The 16817-nt window shown below is 38.2% G+C and overlaps 1 protein-coding gene across 1 annotated transcript in view; it reads right to left on the bottom strand.

Annotated features, from left to right (window-relative positions):
* capn1 (calpain 1) overlaps positions 1 to 16817 on the bottom strand; it is a 30484-nt gene that overhangs the window by 3655 nt on the left and 10012 nt on the right. The window contains exons 2-17 of the mRNA XM_057335666.1: positions 15234 to 15594; positions 14341 to 14410; positions 9203 to 9321; positions 7768 to 7901; positions 7364 to 7532; positions 6915 to 6998; positions 5452 to 5537; positions 5282 to 5356; positions 4260 to 4420; positions 3894 to 4066; positions 3412 to 3623; positions 3223 to 3262; positions 3076 to 3141; positions 2919 to 2976; positions 1223 to 1287; positions 10 to 78 (exon numbers count right to left, since the gene is read on the bottom strand). Of these exons, the coding sequence (XP_057191649.1) occupies positions 10 to 78; positions 1223 to 1287; positions 2919 to 2976; positions 3076 to 3141; positions 3223 to 3262; positions 3412 to 3623; positions 3894 to 4066; positions 4260 to 4420; positions 5282 to 5356; positions 5452 to 5537; positions 6915 to 6998; positions 7364 to 7532; positions 7768 to 7901; positions 9203 to 9321; positions 14341 to 14410; positions 15234 to 15485 (1833 nt within the window). The 5' untranslated portion in view covers positions 15486 to 15594. The remainder of the gene's footprint in view (positions 1 to 9; positions 79 to 1222; positions 1288 to 2918; positions 2977 to 3075; positions 3142 to 3222; positions 3263 to 3411; positions 3624 to 3893; positions 4067 to 4259; positions 4421 to 5281; positions 5357 to 5451; positions 5538 to 6914; positions 6999 to 7363; positions 7533 to 7767; positions 7902 to 9202; positions 9322 to 14340; positions 14411 to 15233; positions 15595 to 16817) is intronic.

A 16817-nucleotide genomic window follows, 5' to 3' on the forward strand; every position in this document is an offset into this window, starting at 1 on the left:
GCATTTTACCAGGTAACGTTTAATCTTTTCCCACAACACATGGAACTCCGTGAGTCCGAGTTTCCCGCTGCCATCTGTCTATAAAGACGTTAAGGAGTTAAAAAGATAAAGCAGAAGTATTTGACCAGTTATGTCCCGCTCCATGCAGAATGAAACAGATTTTTAAGACACCTATATGATTTGTGTCATTGTCTTAAGTGAGTGCAAATGATTGAGATAAAATATACGGTAACGCTTTAGATTACGGCCCGCAATGTACCGCATAATTAAACAGGATTTACAGCAGAAGTAATTGTAACAATAATGTACCACTACAGTACATATCTGTAGATAAAGGGGAACAATATAAAAATAAAATTTGGGGAATAAAGGGGTAAGAGTTCGGAAAATGAAAAAACTATTTATGAGGGAACTGCATGCCATATTAACTCAAAATATCAACATTGATTTTGTACATTACACATTAAAACTCATTACAATAACTCATAATAACTCATAATTAAAAGAAATGATTTGTGACCAACAATCCTAAAATCAATCAAATAAAAATGAATCCTAAAGTCAAAACTCAAGTCAAATTTACAGTTGACAGACAGCGTGCTTCATTCTTGCTGTTTTGCTTGCACAAAAACTGAAAAAACCTTATTTCGTGTATGCTATAATAATAAAATAAGAACCTCGTACTTAATTAATATCCACAGTAGCTTATTTATGGGTACATTGCGATTACAAAAATGTAGTGTGTGTTCACGCTAAGACTGATGTATAGCAAACTGCAGGTCATGCATACCATGTAATATTAAAATAGCTTAGTTTTAAAATACTTAAAGTATAAAGGTTTTTTTGAATTTTCTGACTTCTTCCCTAAACTTTGAATATTGTTCCCCTTTACCTACAGATATGTACTGTAGACGTAACATTATTGTTACAATTAATTACACTGTAAATTCTGTTTAACTATGCAGTACATTGCGGGCCGTAATCTAAAGCGTTACCAAATATACATATATACACACACACATATATATATATATATATATAGTTTTGTATGCTTTGTATACAGATTGCTCCTTTAAGAGTCAGACAGCAAAAAGAGCATCAAGTCTATAACAAACAGACATACAATATAGAATGATCAGACAAACGGAAAGAAAAACCAAAACAGAAAAAAGCTGATAACAAAACAAGACTTATGGTAGAACAGATAGCGTGAAACGGATACATCCATGAGGTTGATCATGCTACGGCAGGCCTCCTTACAAAAGCCGTCTGTCTTCAAATCTTTATCTGTGAATACAGACACAAACAATGAGGGGTTTAACCAGTCATCTGTCTGACAGCTCTTTTTAAGGCCAAAATGCTTATGAAAGACATTTGGTCTTTTCCAAAGCCTAATTGGCTGCCTACCTAAATTATATCTGACTGTTTCTAACAGTAGCTGGGAAAATTATGTGGCCGAATTCCAATCCGGCATTACACAAATTCTTCAAAAAACCTGCATGTCCACCCAAGCGTTTTTAAGCAACTGCAAATACAAGGGCCCAGTTGCATAAACTTAGCCGCTAAGTTAAGACTGCGTCTTAACTACTAGTCTCACTGACCAGGGTTTTTCCTGCATAGAGAAATTGGAGGCGGCCGCCTCCGTCAAATGTTGTGCCGCCTCAGGCTCTCGCCAAAATTGTTGCGAGTCTTCACAAGAAATGCTGCGTGCATTTAACAGACTGTCATTTGTAACTGCAGTTGCGACATTATGCCACAGTGGAGGCGCCGTTTCGTTATCAGCACACTGAGGAGCTAAAAAGAGTTGCAGAACAAGAGCCAGCCTGTGTTTCACGGCTGTTTGCTTTGCATTCAAGTACGTTTAATGTCTTGAAATTTATTAAATTAACATGACGTACATCATTGTAATGTCTTTAGCTGTGCAGTTGGATCGTTGAATCAGCGTATACTGTACACAGCGAGTTCGCCAGTATGAACGCACCTTGCGTTCAGAAAGGCTCGCACAAGAATGACTCATTTGAACCGATTAATTTAAACTATAGAACTTTTCAGTCACTAGCGAATATAAGAGATCCTTGAATCATTTAAAGTGAACCACAGAGAATGCAAGATGTGAATGAGCTTTGCTCACTTAGAAAGAATTTAGGTTAAATTAGTTGGCTATTGTGGGTTGAAAAGTTAGTTGAAATGATAAAAAAGCTTTATTTGATTAAAAAACATTTCTGTTTGGTTGAATAAAAGTAACGTTTTATATAACTTAATAATTGTCATTTTTATCTAATTTTATTAGAACTTTTAATATGTCAAACTCAAAGTCACTTTGGTTAAGCCACTTAAAGGTACGGTAGGCCTACGTGTGTGTGTACAAGATCAGGATGGCACCACCTCCGCCTCATTTTGAGCCAGGAAAAACCCTGCTGACTAGCAGTTAGTTAGGACTAATCAGTCATATTTCAATTAGCCAGATCTACCTTTTTACGTAACTGAATTAAAGAAGTTATGACCAGTCTTGAAGAAAAAAAATGGATGACTAACTAAGTCTATTCTAAGCAGTTTATGCAACCGGCCCCTGTAATGCTCTTCTGAAAATGCTTGACGGTGATTTTTTCAGCCGAGATGCTTTGGTTGCTGTGATACAGAATATCCCTGAAGGGTTGTGATACTACTACCTGACTTTGCAGGCAGTTTGTTTACTGAACAAATATTAACATTGTGGAAGTCCGAGGATATCATCTGCTACAAAAATGGATCTTCGGAGGGAGAAATATTAATTTCTGCATTGTTTTTTTAGTCAGATGGTATTTCAGATCACTCATGCAGGTTCAATTTAGGTTAGGATGCTACCTAAGAATGTGCTGTCTATGTAGGCTTTTGGAACAGGGAAATCAGCGATACTCTCTATTGAAGACAGGACTCACGTTTGCCGATAATTCTGTTCAGTATGGTTTGCAGCTCTGTAACATTGATTTCCATGTCCTGCGAATCACATCACAGAATCAAGGACACACATTTGATGTCCTAATGCATTGCAATATATCACCTCAGCAGATCAGAGTTATTATTTTTGTCTCTCACCGCTCCAGCCAACTGTCTGAAGAGATTCTTAAAGGCAGCATCAATTTGACTCTCATCCAGACGTTGCTAGACAGAAGGAAATTACAGGGTGAACAGTTATCTCTTATTTATATATGAATATATTCAAATTGTTATGCATGTAGTCACCTCTTCGGGAATGTCAGCTGTGACTTTATCATCCATTTCTCTGAAGAACACAGAAAAAATTTGGATGAATCTGTTGTGGGCGGGTGGTTTTATGACTCCAAAATCACTTCAGATTTGGCATGACTTGGCTTTGGCACAAAATAATAAGCTGGACTTTTTTTTATTATTAGGTGAAATGGCATCACTTACTCGGAGTTGGCGGGTTTCTCTGAGAATACTCGGAGGACAAAGTCGGCATCTTTGTTGGGCTCAAAGGTGGATGGGACGATGATGTACTCGCCCGCCGGCAGTCGGCAACGAGAGCTCACCTCCCTCAGGTTGATGAAGAGTTCCGAGCGGGCGCTGGACGCGTGACTAAGGAAAAAATCGCGCTTCAGGTGCGCACCTGTTTGACCCACAAACTGAAGAGAAAGCGAGACTGCATGAAATACTGTATGTTTTTTGCTAATATGCCTTTTATTTTTAAATTGTAGAATTTTAAAAAATTTAAATTAAATTTTTAGTTTTTCAGATATTGACAAGATCCCATTATTGTAAGAACTTTTACTAGTAAATTTAATTATTTATATCTTATGTCATTCTGTTAGATGTCAGAATGAATGCAGGTCTGAATTACGTCACAATCTAAAAATCAGTCACTTTTAAAGTAACTCCAGCGTACTGTACTGTACCTCTCTCGGAACCTCGTAAATGGCAAATCCGATGGTCTCCATGTCTTTTCCTTCTTTTCGCTTCTTCCTGCGATCTTTCTGCATCAGCGCCACCAGGAAGCTGCACTCTGATTGGCCGGGAGAATCAGGATGCTGTAGGGTCAACTTGAACTGAGGGTTGATCCAGAATGTGGCTGTTTACCCCCGAAAAATATAAATTATTAGTAACAAAACATAATCATTAAACACACTTACGCATTCCACAGGAGAAAAACATATACATACACTGTATGTCTGAACTGAATTTTAATTTGTAGGTAAAGTCAGTTAAAGATTTATTTGGTGACTCCGACCCACTGATTCACTTCACACACAAAGACATCGTACCTGGGAAGTTTCTACAACCGCCGGCCGTGCTGCCCCTCCTCCACTCCCCGTGATAGTGCGACGTGCTCCATTTTTTCACCTGACTTGCCTGCAGAGCATCTGCTGTCAAATTACAAATCTCCAACCGGGTGAACTCCCGCAGGAAGTCACTGAACGACATCCTAAAGAAGAAAGAAATGGTTTTTATTGGGTGTCAATTAGTAGGGGTCTGTAGGGCCATTAGGTTGAAACCTGAAGTTTTAGCGTAGATTTAGTTTGCACATTAATCTTTGTGACTTTAGTGTTTTGTAAATCTAAAAATAAACTCTAAAATTTCAAAACTTTAAAATACAAACTTCGCTTCTTGTTTGGAACGCTCATACAAATGGAATCCTGTTCCTGAAGTTCCTTTCAAAGGTTTTACTGTTTGAAATTCACCTATTGTGTGTATGTGTGTGTGCAAAAAAAAAAAAACTAGATTTGTATACATTAAAAAATTATATTTACCAACATTTTTACATTTTACTTAAACTAGTTAAACATTTCTGTTATTTCTAATATTATTTGGAAAAATAAATCGCAATAAGAAGTTCTTATTAACTGAAAATAATAATAAAAAAATTAATTAAACTTGAAAAAAAAAATGTAACTTGAAAAACAATAATGAATTAACAAAAGCACATCACAAAATAGCTAAAAATCAAACTAAAATGAACTAATAATATTTCAAAAGGCAAATTTAACAGTAATAAAACTACAAACAAAATGTCTAACAATTATAATAACTCTACTGTCTTAAAAGAGCCCAATCCCAAGTTATGATATTTTGGTTTCTCTAGATATGACTTGAATGTAAGGGTGATTTAATGTCATTTTAAATCTGATTGCTTAGAAATGTAACATCACATCTCTCCTCAACAAGCCACCTGAATTAAAGTATGATTCCTGTACCGTGCCAAAGCTTAACGTTTAGGTTTAAGAGTTTGTTCAAATGATACAGTTTGTAAGGTTCTGTGGGGCTGTGGTCACATATTTTTACTCACCAGAACTCTCCATCCTCACTGCGGTTCTGTAATCTGCCTCTAACTGACCTGTCCACACTGTCCCATTCTCGAGAGCTAAGAGACACACATGTAAGTTATGTTATCAGAGCAGCGATGCACAGATTACAGTAAGACTGTAGCATCCATCACTGTGTGTGTGTTTATCTCACTCATCGCTCCAGGCTCCTGTCCACTCCACTTCACCCCAGGGGTTTCTGATACGCACCAGTTTAGTCATGTTTCCCCTGTAGAGCACCTGAAACACGACACACCAATAAATATCCATTAGCACATGTTGCAATCTTAGCATTTAGAGGGACTGAAGTAATACCCGAGTTTCCATTATTGCAACGGTAGTACTTTAAAAGGTAGATTTACTGGTAAATCTGTTATTGCCATAATCTTTATTACTTTGTACATTAGAACAGCTAATGAGCATTAAATGACTGGGGTGCAAAATTGAAAACGTGAAAACGGATGCAGACATGGCTTTATTTCTTCTGAACAGAACAGAAAACATTTCATTATTTCAATAGATAACACAAAAACCATAGCGCACTTGTTGTGTTAATACAGACAAGTACAGTTTCATAGGTTGTTCTTTCTCTCTTTGTTATATTCATTATGATAAATGTAACTTAAGCCCTATTTGCACGGGATTAGTATTATCTGGGGACCTCGTGTGATTTATACCTCGTGTGATTTATGTGAATTACCTCCCCACATCTGTATTTCATGTGGCGCACTCGCAAGGGATAAGTGAAGCCTGTGATTTTACTCAAATTTACAGACTTATTTTCCGGGAAATGATGGCAAGGCATTGCGTATAGTTTATGTACTGTATATATAGTTGTATTGTGTATAATGATATATGACCGTACCTGTTACCATTTGAGACCCGCAATCGCGGATCTTCTGTCCGGTTCGCATTACGGGAGACTCCCGGAGGGAGTACCTGGGTCATATCCATACTCCCAGGTATGGATATGACCCAGCACCCGAAATAATATCAAAACACTTCAACACAGCATCCATTTGCGCTATTTGGGTCTGTTTATGTTCTTATTTGTTTTGTGTTATATCATCTGCCATGTTATCAGTTTATTATGGCATTATGGCACACGTGACATGCGACTCAAAACATCAGACTCATCCGCACAGTTGAACAGTGCCGAATCACAACTCGCGTAAAGAAAATACCTCCGCACAACACTTGCAGTAGCAATTGCAAACTGAGATGGCAACAAAGAAGCCATTCTAACGGACAGCCACTTTAAGTGTTAATACTATTAACTACAAAGCGCTTTGCCGGTAATAGGGAATACTACTTTTAAGCATCTATAGCTAAATATATTAGAACATTTCTGTATAACGCTTAAAAACAGCTAAAACACTTCAAAAAATCAGTAGAGAACCGTCAATAAAACCTCCAAGGGGCACAAGGGGTTGTGGGTAATCTGAGCCCAAACATTAACGCTAAGTATATACACGTTTCGCACCCTAGTTTAGTTACTATGATTTACACACGATTTTCAGTTACTCTGACTTGGGACAAAAAGTCTTGCATACTATCAAGAACAATTGGTTTGTGAATTGTAAAGCATCCTTTCTATGCTCCTTGTGTTGGGCTCACCTCCTCCACTCCTGTCACAGAGTAAGCATGACCTTTGACCAGCTTCTTGAAGGTCACTGCCTCCATGTCAAACTTACTGGTGATCTTGAGAAGAAGAAAAAAAAGAGTGAAACATTATCACACATTGGGGCCCCATTGACTTCTTGTGTTCCACAGAAGGAAGAGTCACACACAGGTTTATCAATGAATTCATTGAGGGTAAATCAATGAATACAAATTTTTTGGGTGAACTACCCCTTCAATAAGTCTAAAATATTGGATTACCATTTTTTTATTACAATTTATAATGAGATAAAAACACTGAGGCAGTTTATGTTTTTGTTCTTAAAACGGATGCTCCCAGGGTGATCACCCCTTCCAAGAAGACATGTCTAAAACATTGACGCAGAGTTAAATGTAAGCGTAATAAGCCAATTTTATTCATAATGTGAATGGCTGGAAGAGCTCACGTCAATAGAACAGCCCAGAAGTGAGCCTCTCTCGATGGCCCGGCCAATGATGCTGAAGAGATCAGGCGGCGCTTTTATCAACTCGTACATCTCTGTGACCCCGCCGGTAAAATCTTCAAACCCCTCAGATGTGCTTCCACCAGAGAGAGCCTCATAACAGCCGTTTAGCCTGGCACATACACGTACACACACAAATGCAAATTTACAAACCACTCGAAATATTCAAATTAAAAGCTGTCAATCAGTGGTCATCGGTGTTGAGTGTTTTTGCTGTTTTGCTTTACAATTAATGCTCATATATCTTCTCCCCAGAATGAGCGATAGTAAAAATGATGCTTACTTTATCAAACACCACTAATAGAAAACGTAGCAACAGAGATTTCAGATAAAATGGTTTGTCTTACTTGGCATAGGCCTTCTCCAGCAGTGCGCTCCAGAACTCTCCGCCTTCTGCGGAGTGTACAAACAACAGCTTCCCATCCTTCACAGGCAACCGGTCATCAATCACCACGTCAACCCATTCACCAAACTGCCAAAACTACAAAGAGAGAGAAAAAGATAAGCCATTGTATGCCATTCTGTGTTCCACAGAAGTATGTCATGAATAAATGATATCAGGGATTGTTTAATGCATTATTCACATGCACTGTTGTGAATGTGTGTATTTCTGGAGAATCAAAGTATTTGATGTTTAATTTAACAGCAACCTTTTAATTGCGCTTTTGTATTATTATGCTGGCACTATACATTGCTATTGTTGTGCTTTGTCATTAAGTCTCTTTGCCACTTCATTGAGGTTATTTAAAAAGAGTGAAATGAGCAGTAAATCAGTTCGTCTGGGCACAGAGACAGAAGCACACACATCAGCACAATTAATTCCCATTTCAAATACACTTAAGCACACGCATGCATGAGTAGTGTACACACTTTTACCATAAACGCTTAGATTTTAACCACATGCATGTTTCTACTATGATGTGCATTTACTAGCATTATACCAGAAGCAAAACAACCTATCCTGTTGAAAATCATTGTGTCGTAACCGGACATGTTTTAGTGACAAGTAATTTGACTTTCCACACTTTTATAGGAAGGACGTTCATTGCATCATGCCTGCTATCATACACACATGGTTGCTAAGCAGTTTCTGTACAGAGCAAAGTTCACTGGGAGTTAACAGAATGTAAGCACAGCCAATGTATGAAAGAGAAAGGCTTATGCTAGAATGCATGAGGCCAAAAAGGGGACAAAATTGTAAATGTAGGCCCAGCCCCCATACACCCAGCAGCAAACATTGGGTTTAGTGGGCCCCTCTCTGACAGGATTGAGGACTTTCCTCAAATTCCCGAATGTCCCCTCTAACGACGGCTCTGGTAAAGTAGGAATGTTCAACTCAATGGAGTTCCTTCAGGTTGGGTACTTGGCCCCCTCCTACATTTGCACACATATTTGTACTTATACATTTTTAATTAGTATGTGTGTTCCTTGGGAATCAAATCCAAAACCTCTTCGCTGTCACAACACAATTCTCTACAAACTGAGCAACGAGAATACAATTACACGCAGCTGGAACCAATGATCCAGACACACACATTTTTACACACCACATTTTTCTACATCAGTCCCACATAAGATTAGCTCACACTTCTTAAGCCAAAATACAACATCTGCAGTTCACCAACACTTTATACTGAAGAAATCAGCCAAGTTTCTTTTGAAAGCCTGCATATAATACATGATGGTAAATCTGAACTCAGAACTCTGAACTAATTTCGATTTATGCGTGAATGGATCTTTCCTTGGAAATATGTTTTGTAGTTTAATTGATAGATTCAGCACCTGAAAGTGAAAAATTCCAGCGTAGCCTCTGTCAAAGCATTGTCCATGAGGCACCACGCGGTGCAGGAGGTTATCGTTCAGAGTCAGAGACCCGATGGCCGCCAGCAACCAACAGTCACCTATGAAAGACAATAGAATAATAAGTAGTCAATATACACAGTGGAGGAGATTTTAAGGAAAATAGTTGCGTGAGTGAGTGAGTGAGTGAGTGAGTGAGTGAGTGAGTGAGTGAGTGAGTGAGTGAGTGAGTGAGTGAGTGAGTGAGTGAGTGAGTGAGTGAGTGAGTGAGAGAGTGAGAGAGAGAGAGAGAGAGAGAGAGAGAGAGAGAGAGAGAGTGATGCATTAAAAAAGTGGGATGTGCGGTGAAGGACCAGCCCAGGTCAAGGGATAGACCATCACACACGCCACACTAACCCTATGTATTTTTTTCTCCCGTACAGACGTGCTCAAATTTGTTGGTACCCCTCCACAAAAAACGAAGAATGTACAATTTTCTCTGAAATAAGTTGAAACTGACAAAAGTAATTGACATCCACCATTGTTTATTCCATATTTAATAGAAATCAGACTTTGCTTTAGATTTTTTATTCAACATAATATTGTAAATAATAAAACAAGTGAAAATGTCATGGACAAAAATGATGGGACCCCTAACCTAATATATTGTTGCACAAAATAACCTAATATTTTGTTGCACAACCTTTAAAAAGGCAATCACTGCAAGCAAACGTTTTCTGTAGCTCTCAATGAGACTTCTGCACCCGTTAACAGGTAGTTTGGCCCACTCTTCCTGAGCAAACTGCTCCAGCTGTCTCAGGTTTGATAAGTGCCTTCTCCAGACTGCAAGTTTCAGCTCTTTCCATAGATGTTCCATAGGATTCAGATCAGGACTCTTCAGAATAGTCCAATGTTTTGTTCTTATCCACTCTTGGGTGATTTTAGCTGTGTGTTTTGGGTCATTATCCTGTTGGAGGACCCATGACCTGCGACTGAGACAGAGCTTTCTGACAATGGGCAGTACGTTTCGCTCCAGAATGCCTTGATAGTCTTGAGATTTCATTGTGCCCTGCACAGATTCAAGGCACCCTGTGCCAGATGCAGCAAAGCAGCCCCAAAACATAACCGAGCCTCCTCCATGTTTCACTGTAGGTATGGTGTTCACTTCTTTGAAAACTTGGATTTTTCGTCTGTGAACATAGAGCTGATGTGACTTGCCAAATAGCTCCAGTTTTGACTCATCTGTCCAAAGGACATTCTCCCAGAAGGATTGTGGCTTGTCAATATGAATTTTAGCAAATTCCAGTCTGGCTTTTTTATATTTTTCTTTCAAAAGTGGAGTCCTCCTGAGTTACACTTTTGCTCAAAAAGCAACAGATGGCGCGATCAGAAACTGACGTACCTTCACCTTGGAGTTCAGCTTGTATCTCTTTGGCAGTTATCCTTGGTTCTTTTTCTACCATTCGCACTATCCTTCTGTTCAATCTGGGGTGGATTTTCCTCTTGCGGCCGCGCCCAGGGAGGTTGGCTACAATTCCATGGACCTCAAACTTCTTAATAATGTTTGTAACTGTTGTCACAGGAACATCGAGCTGCTTGGAGATGGTCTTGTAGCCTTTACCTTTACCATGCTTGTCTATTATTTTCTTTCTGAGCTCCTCAGACAACTCTATCCTTTTGCTTTCTCTGGTCCATGTTCAGTGTGGTGCACACAATGATACCAAACAGGGGTGCGTTTCCGAAAAGCATCGTTAGCCAACTATGGTCGCAAGTTCCGTCGTTCCAACATAGTTCAACGATTTAAGTGTTTCCCAAAACCATCGTTCCAACGATCAATCGCAAACACCATCGCAAAGTTGCGTGGTTGGAACTACAGGTCTAGAGCTGTGGTTAGAAGCATAGTTCCTTATTATTATCACATGTAGACTTACATGGATCATGCCTTTGAGCAAATTAAGCAAACAAAATGCAGTGCATTCTATATCCATAATTTGAAATACAAAAAAAATAATTTGACATCTTTTAGTTGGTTAAGAAAATACAAGCGCTGTTTTTATAAAAGTGAGCATGCGCACGAATGAATTTGCACTAGGACCCTGGGGAATCCCTGGGCGGAGTGACGTAGGAGGAAACTTATGAATGAATTAAATATCGTGAAATAAAACAACAGATAACAAAATAGGATAACTAAAGTCGCCGTTAAATGCAATGTAGGTTATTTACAGCAAGAATTTGACATTAATTCGATTTGAACGTAGTAGACATCATTACTCCAGCACCTGTGTGGCGTCATCAACTAGATTGCTGAACCAACTTGGTTCAAACGATTGATCTCCGACAGAGTTACTACGGTTTCGGGAAACAGTCGTAACTACATCGTTAATTTCCCCAATGATCCATCGTACTATGGTGGTCAACCAGCGAGTTATGTCGTTGTTCGGGAAACGCACCCCAGCACAGTGACTACTTTTCTCCGTTTAAATAGGCTGAATGACTGATTACAAGATTGGATACATGTGTGATACTAATTAAAGAAACTAATTAGTTTGAAATATCAATATAATCCAATTATGTATGATCTTTTCTAAGGGGTACCAACAAAAGTGTCCAGAACATTTTAGAATATCTTTGTAGAATAAGCAATAATTCATCTCTTTCCACAGCTTCTTTGCTTTATTCTATGACATACCAAAGGCATGCAAGTATACATGATACAATAGCTTTTAATTTCATCACTCTTCAGGAGGAATGAAGCATTACATCAATGAGCTGTAAGGGTACCAACAAATTTGAGCACGTCTGTATATATACTGTATATGTATATCCATGTATTTTTAATTGAAGGTGAATATGTGCATTAAAAAAGCAAGGTATGCGAGGACAAGCCAGCATGAGGCAGGAAGTCACAGGGAGGAGTGTGGGGAGACGGTAAGGAGAGAGACTCCTCAAGCCCAACACCGCATCCATCCAACTACTCAACATCAGAGGCCAACGGGGGGGACCGGAGACAAGTGAGGTCTCAAATCAATTAAGAGTGTGTGTTGTAATGCTTCATTGTGGCTGCTCTCAGGCAAAGAAGAATTAACTGATTTGTGAGTATTGAAGTGTAAGAAAAGATGACCAGGTGGGGTGAGTCTCTAGTGTGTTGATATGAGAGGAAGTGGACATGTTTTCCATTGAGATGTATTCTATTAGAACATTTTTCCAAGATGCAACGTGTACAGTATTCCTTGATTTCCAGTTCACGAGGAGTGTTTCCTTGGCGACAGTTAGCACCACTAGGAGTTGCAGACTGTTTGTATGGTTAGAATTGATTGTGGATAAGTCGCCAAGTATGCAGAGGGAGGGGGACATTGGGATGTGACATCCCAATGAGGCAGACAGTGATCTAGTCACGTCGTCGCAGAATTTTTTTATCCCAAAGTGTGTGAACATATGTGTCTTGGCTATTTTGTGTGCAATAAGTGCACATTTCTGAGGTGAATACCTTTTTAATCCATTTCTGTCCAGTTAAGTGAAATCTGTGAAGTACTTTATACTGGATGAGTTGCAAGTTGGCAATTTTTGTCATTGAGTAAATATTTTTGCATATTTCCATCCAGAAAAACTGCATCAGGAGTAATAGATAATTCAGATTACCATCTAGCATATGGTATGCCTAATGTGTTATTTGATTTTGTTATTATATTGTATATTTTGGCGAGTAGCTTTTTTGAAGAGGATATAGTAATTAATTCTGAGGTAGACGGGTGAAGGTTCTAGAAGATTAATTGTTCGAGTGTTCATTTTTGACTGTATGGATGATTCGATTTGTAGATATTCCAAAAAGCAATTACTCCTGATGCCGTGTTTCTGGACCAAGTAAGAAAATGAGGCAAAGTTATTATTATGAAAGATGTGTTGAAGTTGTGTGATGCCCTTTCGTGCCCATGTGCGGAAGTTAAGTGGCTTCTTGTTAAGTGTGAAATCTGGGTTATTCCAAATGGGGGTGGATTTTTTTATGAACCTAACACAAGTGTGTATGATGCCTCTAAATCCATTATAAATGGTCAGTCTTTCGTGTATGTAAACACCTTACCAAACTTTCTCTCTGTTTTTTGATGTATTTATTTTTTATTATATGGCAATGTCTGGCATTCCTCAACTATGACCATTTGTTTAAAAACATACCTTTCTGGAAGATGAGCAGCTGGTTACAAAGAACAGAATGTGTAAATAATCTAAAAATATCCTGCTTTTAAGATCAAGAATATCTGACATTAGATAGGGGCATTTTCATTCCAGATTTCCATGCTTTTAAAAGCACACAAGTAAAAACAGCAATCACTGAGTGCCCACAAAACCTTGGCCAATAATAGCCCTGCACCTTTATGATGTCATCCTAATGCATTAGTTGCACTGCTGTGAGACAGCTGCTCTTTATTTAATGACCGCAGGGGTCACAGGTTTAATTATATATGAGGTGCTATGTGTAAAGTAAACTTTGTTACATTCTATTATAGCTTCTATTCATTTTATTTAAAATCAAATTAACAGTTTTTTTATCAAATAAACTATGTTCGTAAATATTATTTAACTTGCATGAAAATTTGAAATGTTGCCACAGCAATAAACTAGAAATACAATAAGGTTGTATTTGCTAACATTAGCAAGAGCATTAGCTAACATGAACTAACAAGGAGCACTATATACCACTTTGGAAAACTTAAACAACTCTGGTCCAGAAGAACTTCTTTTTTAACGCTGCACAAATGTTTGAACAATATAAAACCAAACAACAAATATTTTTTAAGATTTAATTACATATGTAAAGTTTAAAATTTTTTAATAAATGAAACCGGATGTGTTTCCGTTTACATCTTGCGAAATGGTCTATAATTTATCAGCATTTATTAATCTTTATTAATGACAGTTATGTTCACTGTGCATTAACTTACGTTAACAGATACAACTTTAAATTTAAAAAATGTATTAGAAAATGTTTAAACTAACATAAACTAGCAATGAACAATACTTCTACAGATGGAGTGTTTGGTGTAAATGTCTGGTTGGGTTTACAGTTGTAGTGTGGTAATGTAAGGGTTAAGTGATATAAGTGTTCTCGTCCTTGATTGTTGCTGTGGTGATGGAGACAGACTTACCCAGAGCTCCCTGACAGATGTCAGTACGAGTAGCTCCATCCATGATAAACTGAGGACGCATGCAAATCTCCTGCAAACGTACAAATACGCAGTTACAAATAAAGCAAACATACTTTTCCATCTTGCATCTATCTTGATTACTTTCCTTTAGAAAATACTTTTGCGTTGGCATTATTTTACGACTCTAGAACATTTTTCCTTTTTTAACCCACACAGCTCTGTTCTGGTCTGATTTCTGTTTGTAAGCTATAAGTATGTAAACACTGTTGTCTGTGTAGACTCTTATATTTGGTCTCCTATAATGGAGAGAGACAGATTCATTGCTACAATTCGCAGAGTTTTAAAATAAACTTTTTATGGCTGGGGCCCCAGTCCTCAGACCCAATAAGCAAGATATACCATTGGTTCCCTTCCTCCGGCATAACAGGTCCCAGGACAAAGTTCCCAGTTGTCCATTACTGACATCTGCCCTGATGGGAAGACTAAACTAGCACCCAAGCTGTAGCCATGTTTCTCCCCTTATAAATGATTTGAGCTCCATTTCAACTCTCGACCCAACCAAAGCAACAAGCACGAGAGATGTGGCTATAAAAAGCCACACATTAATGTACTGGTTAGAAAGCAAGAAATCCTCTGGGATGTCAATCACAGAGTTGACATGTCAGATACAGTCAGGGAATGTCTTTTTTTAAAGTCAATTAAAAATGTGCTCAGAGGGTGCAAAAAGCACTGAGACAGAAAATACAGAGAGGCGAGTAGGGAAATGGACGAACATAAGGTTGCTTAAGTAAAGTAGTGAGATAGATAAAACAAATATTAGACAAATCAGAGATTGAAAAAAAACAAGCCACTGGGCCAAAGATTGACCCATTTGAGTCTTATGATCAGCTAACCGTCGGTCTCATCCATCGCACACCATGCGTCTTAGAGGAATGTGGGCCCAACTCTTTAAAACCCAGAGAAGTTCCAGTGGCCGGAAACAATGAGTCTTCAAACAATGTCCTGTTCTGGAGGCACTGACCCCTTAGTGACTCAAAATCTTGTCCCAGGAACTTCACGGCATTGTGATTCTGACCCAAACCTTCATCTCTGTCCCACTGACTCCGGAGTTTGGCGGCCATTCCTGTGGCAATCATGGCCTCCATTTTTCCTGTGTTGTTTTTTTATGATCTGACTGACACCAAAGACCTGGTTTAGATGATGTTGGATGTCATTTAATCATAGGTGAGCAGGTTATGGTGCGATCCAAAGGTCCTAAAACAGAGAAGAAATGGTTGTTAAAATAAAACATATTTTGGAAATGTGTATGCTCTACAATACAACTTCAATAGAGCTCGTACTACGTATTGTGCGCATAGTATGCAAATTTCACATTTGCAAACAAACACGTGGATGACAAACTCTCAAAGGAGTATTTCCCAAAATGTACAGTAGTGGCCAAAAGCATCACGTATTATGAATATGGTACAAAAATGGTAAAAAAAAATTGATTAAGGTAGTGACAACATTATTTTGGCTCAGACAATCGGAATCAAGGACCAGAACTGACCGTTTTATAAACCCTTTTAGGGAGGCTCCCGTCTGTCATCTTAGCCCCCCCTAACTATCAGTTAAACATGTTTCTATGCTTTGTTTTACTTTTGAAAATTAAAATTAAAGTAGTCATAAGGCGTGAATACGTGTTTTTTAGTGTCTTTGGTGTGTTATAAGTTGCCCAGTCATTTATTACACAAAAGCATTCTATCTAAAAGCAAATGCTCACCCAGACCTGCCTTAAACGCCTCGTGTAACCACACCCCCACAAATCTACGTCAGTTCGTGTTATGGTTTGACTAAGACCGCCCAAATGTATACGCAAGTAAGGTGGGCGTACTTGTCAGTACAATTGCTTTGGAACCTGATGTTGGAACCAAAGAGGAGATACAAACATACACGGTATGTGGAAAATACAGCGTTTTTGAACCTTAAATCATGTATACACATTGCATTACATCTAAAACAAACCATAATATTCGTTTTAACCATGTCATATCACCCCTTTAAATAATGCAGTACTACGATCAGTTTTAGACGTGTTTTTTTTCTAATTGGTATTTTTCGGATGCAGAAGTTTCCAGAGGTGGGTAGCAAAGAGCTACATTTACTTCGTTACATTTATATTTTTATTGGAAAATACAGTATGTACTTTTTAAGTAAAATTAAAAGTGTGTACTTTTACTTGAGTAAATTTCTCATAGAAAATCTGTACTTTTACTTAGTTACATTGCGTGACGTTCCTTCGTTCCTTCATTTTAAAATATGCTTTTTAAAACGCGTTGTTTATTTCAATGTTGTCGTCTCTTTTTACGGGCATTCCCGAGTGATCGATTCTTTTGAGTCGATTCTTTTGAAAGCATTAATTGAACAATGGGCAAAATCATTTGAATAGGCTAATGAATCAGTTCAAATGATTTGTTCAGTTCGCAGCACGATCTGAA

The sequence above is a fragment of the Triplophysa rosa genome, linkage group LG1 (assembly GCF_024868665.1).
Source record: "Triplophysa rosa linkage group LG1, Trosa_1v2, whole genome shotgun sequence".
In the NCBI taxonomy this organism is placed as follows: domain Eukaryota; kingdom Metazoa; phylum Chordata; class Actinopteri; order Cypriniformes; family Nemacheilidae; genus Triplophysa; species Triplophysa rosa.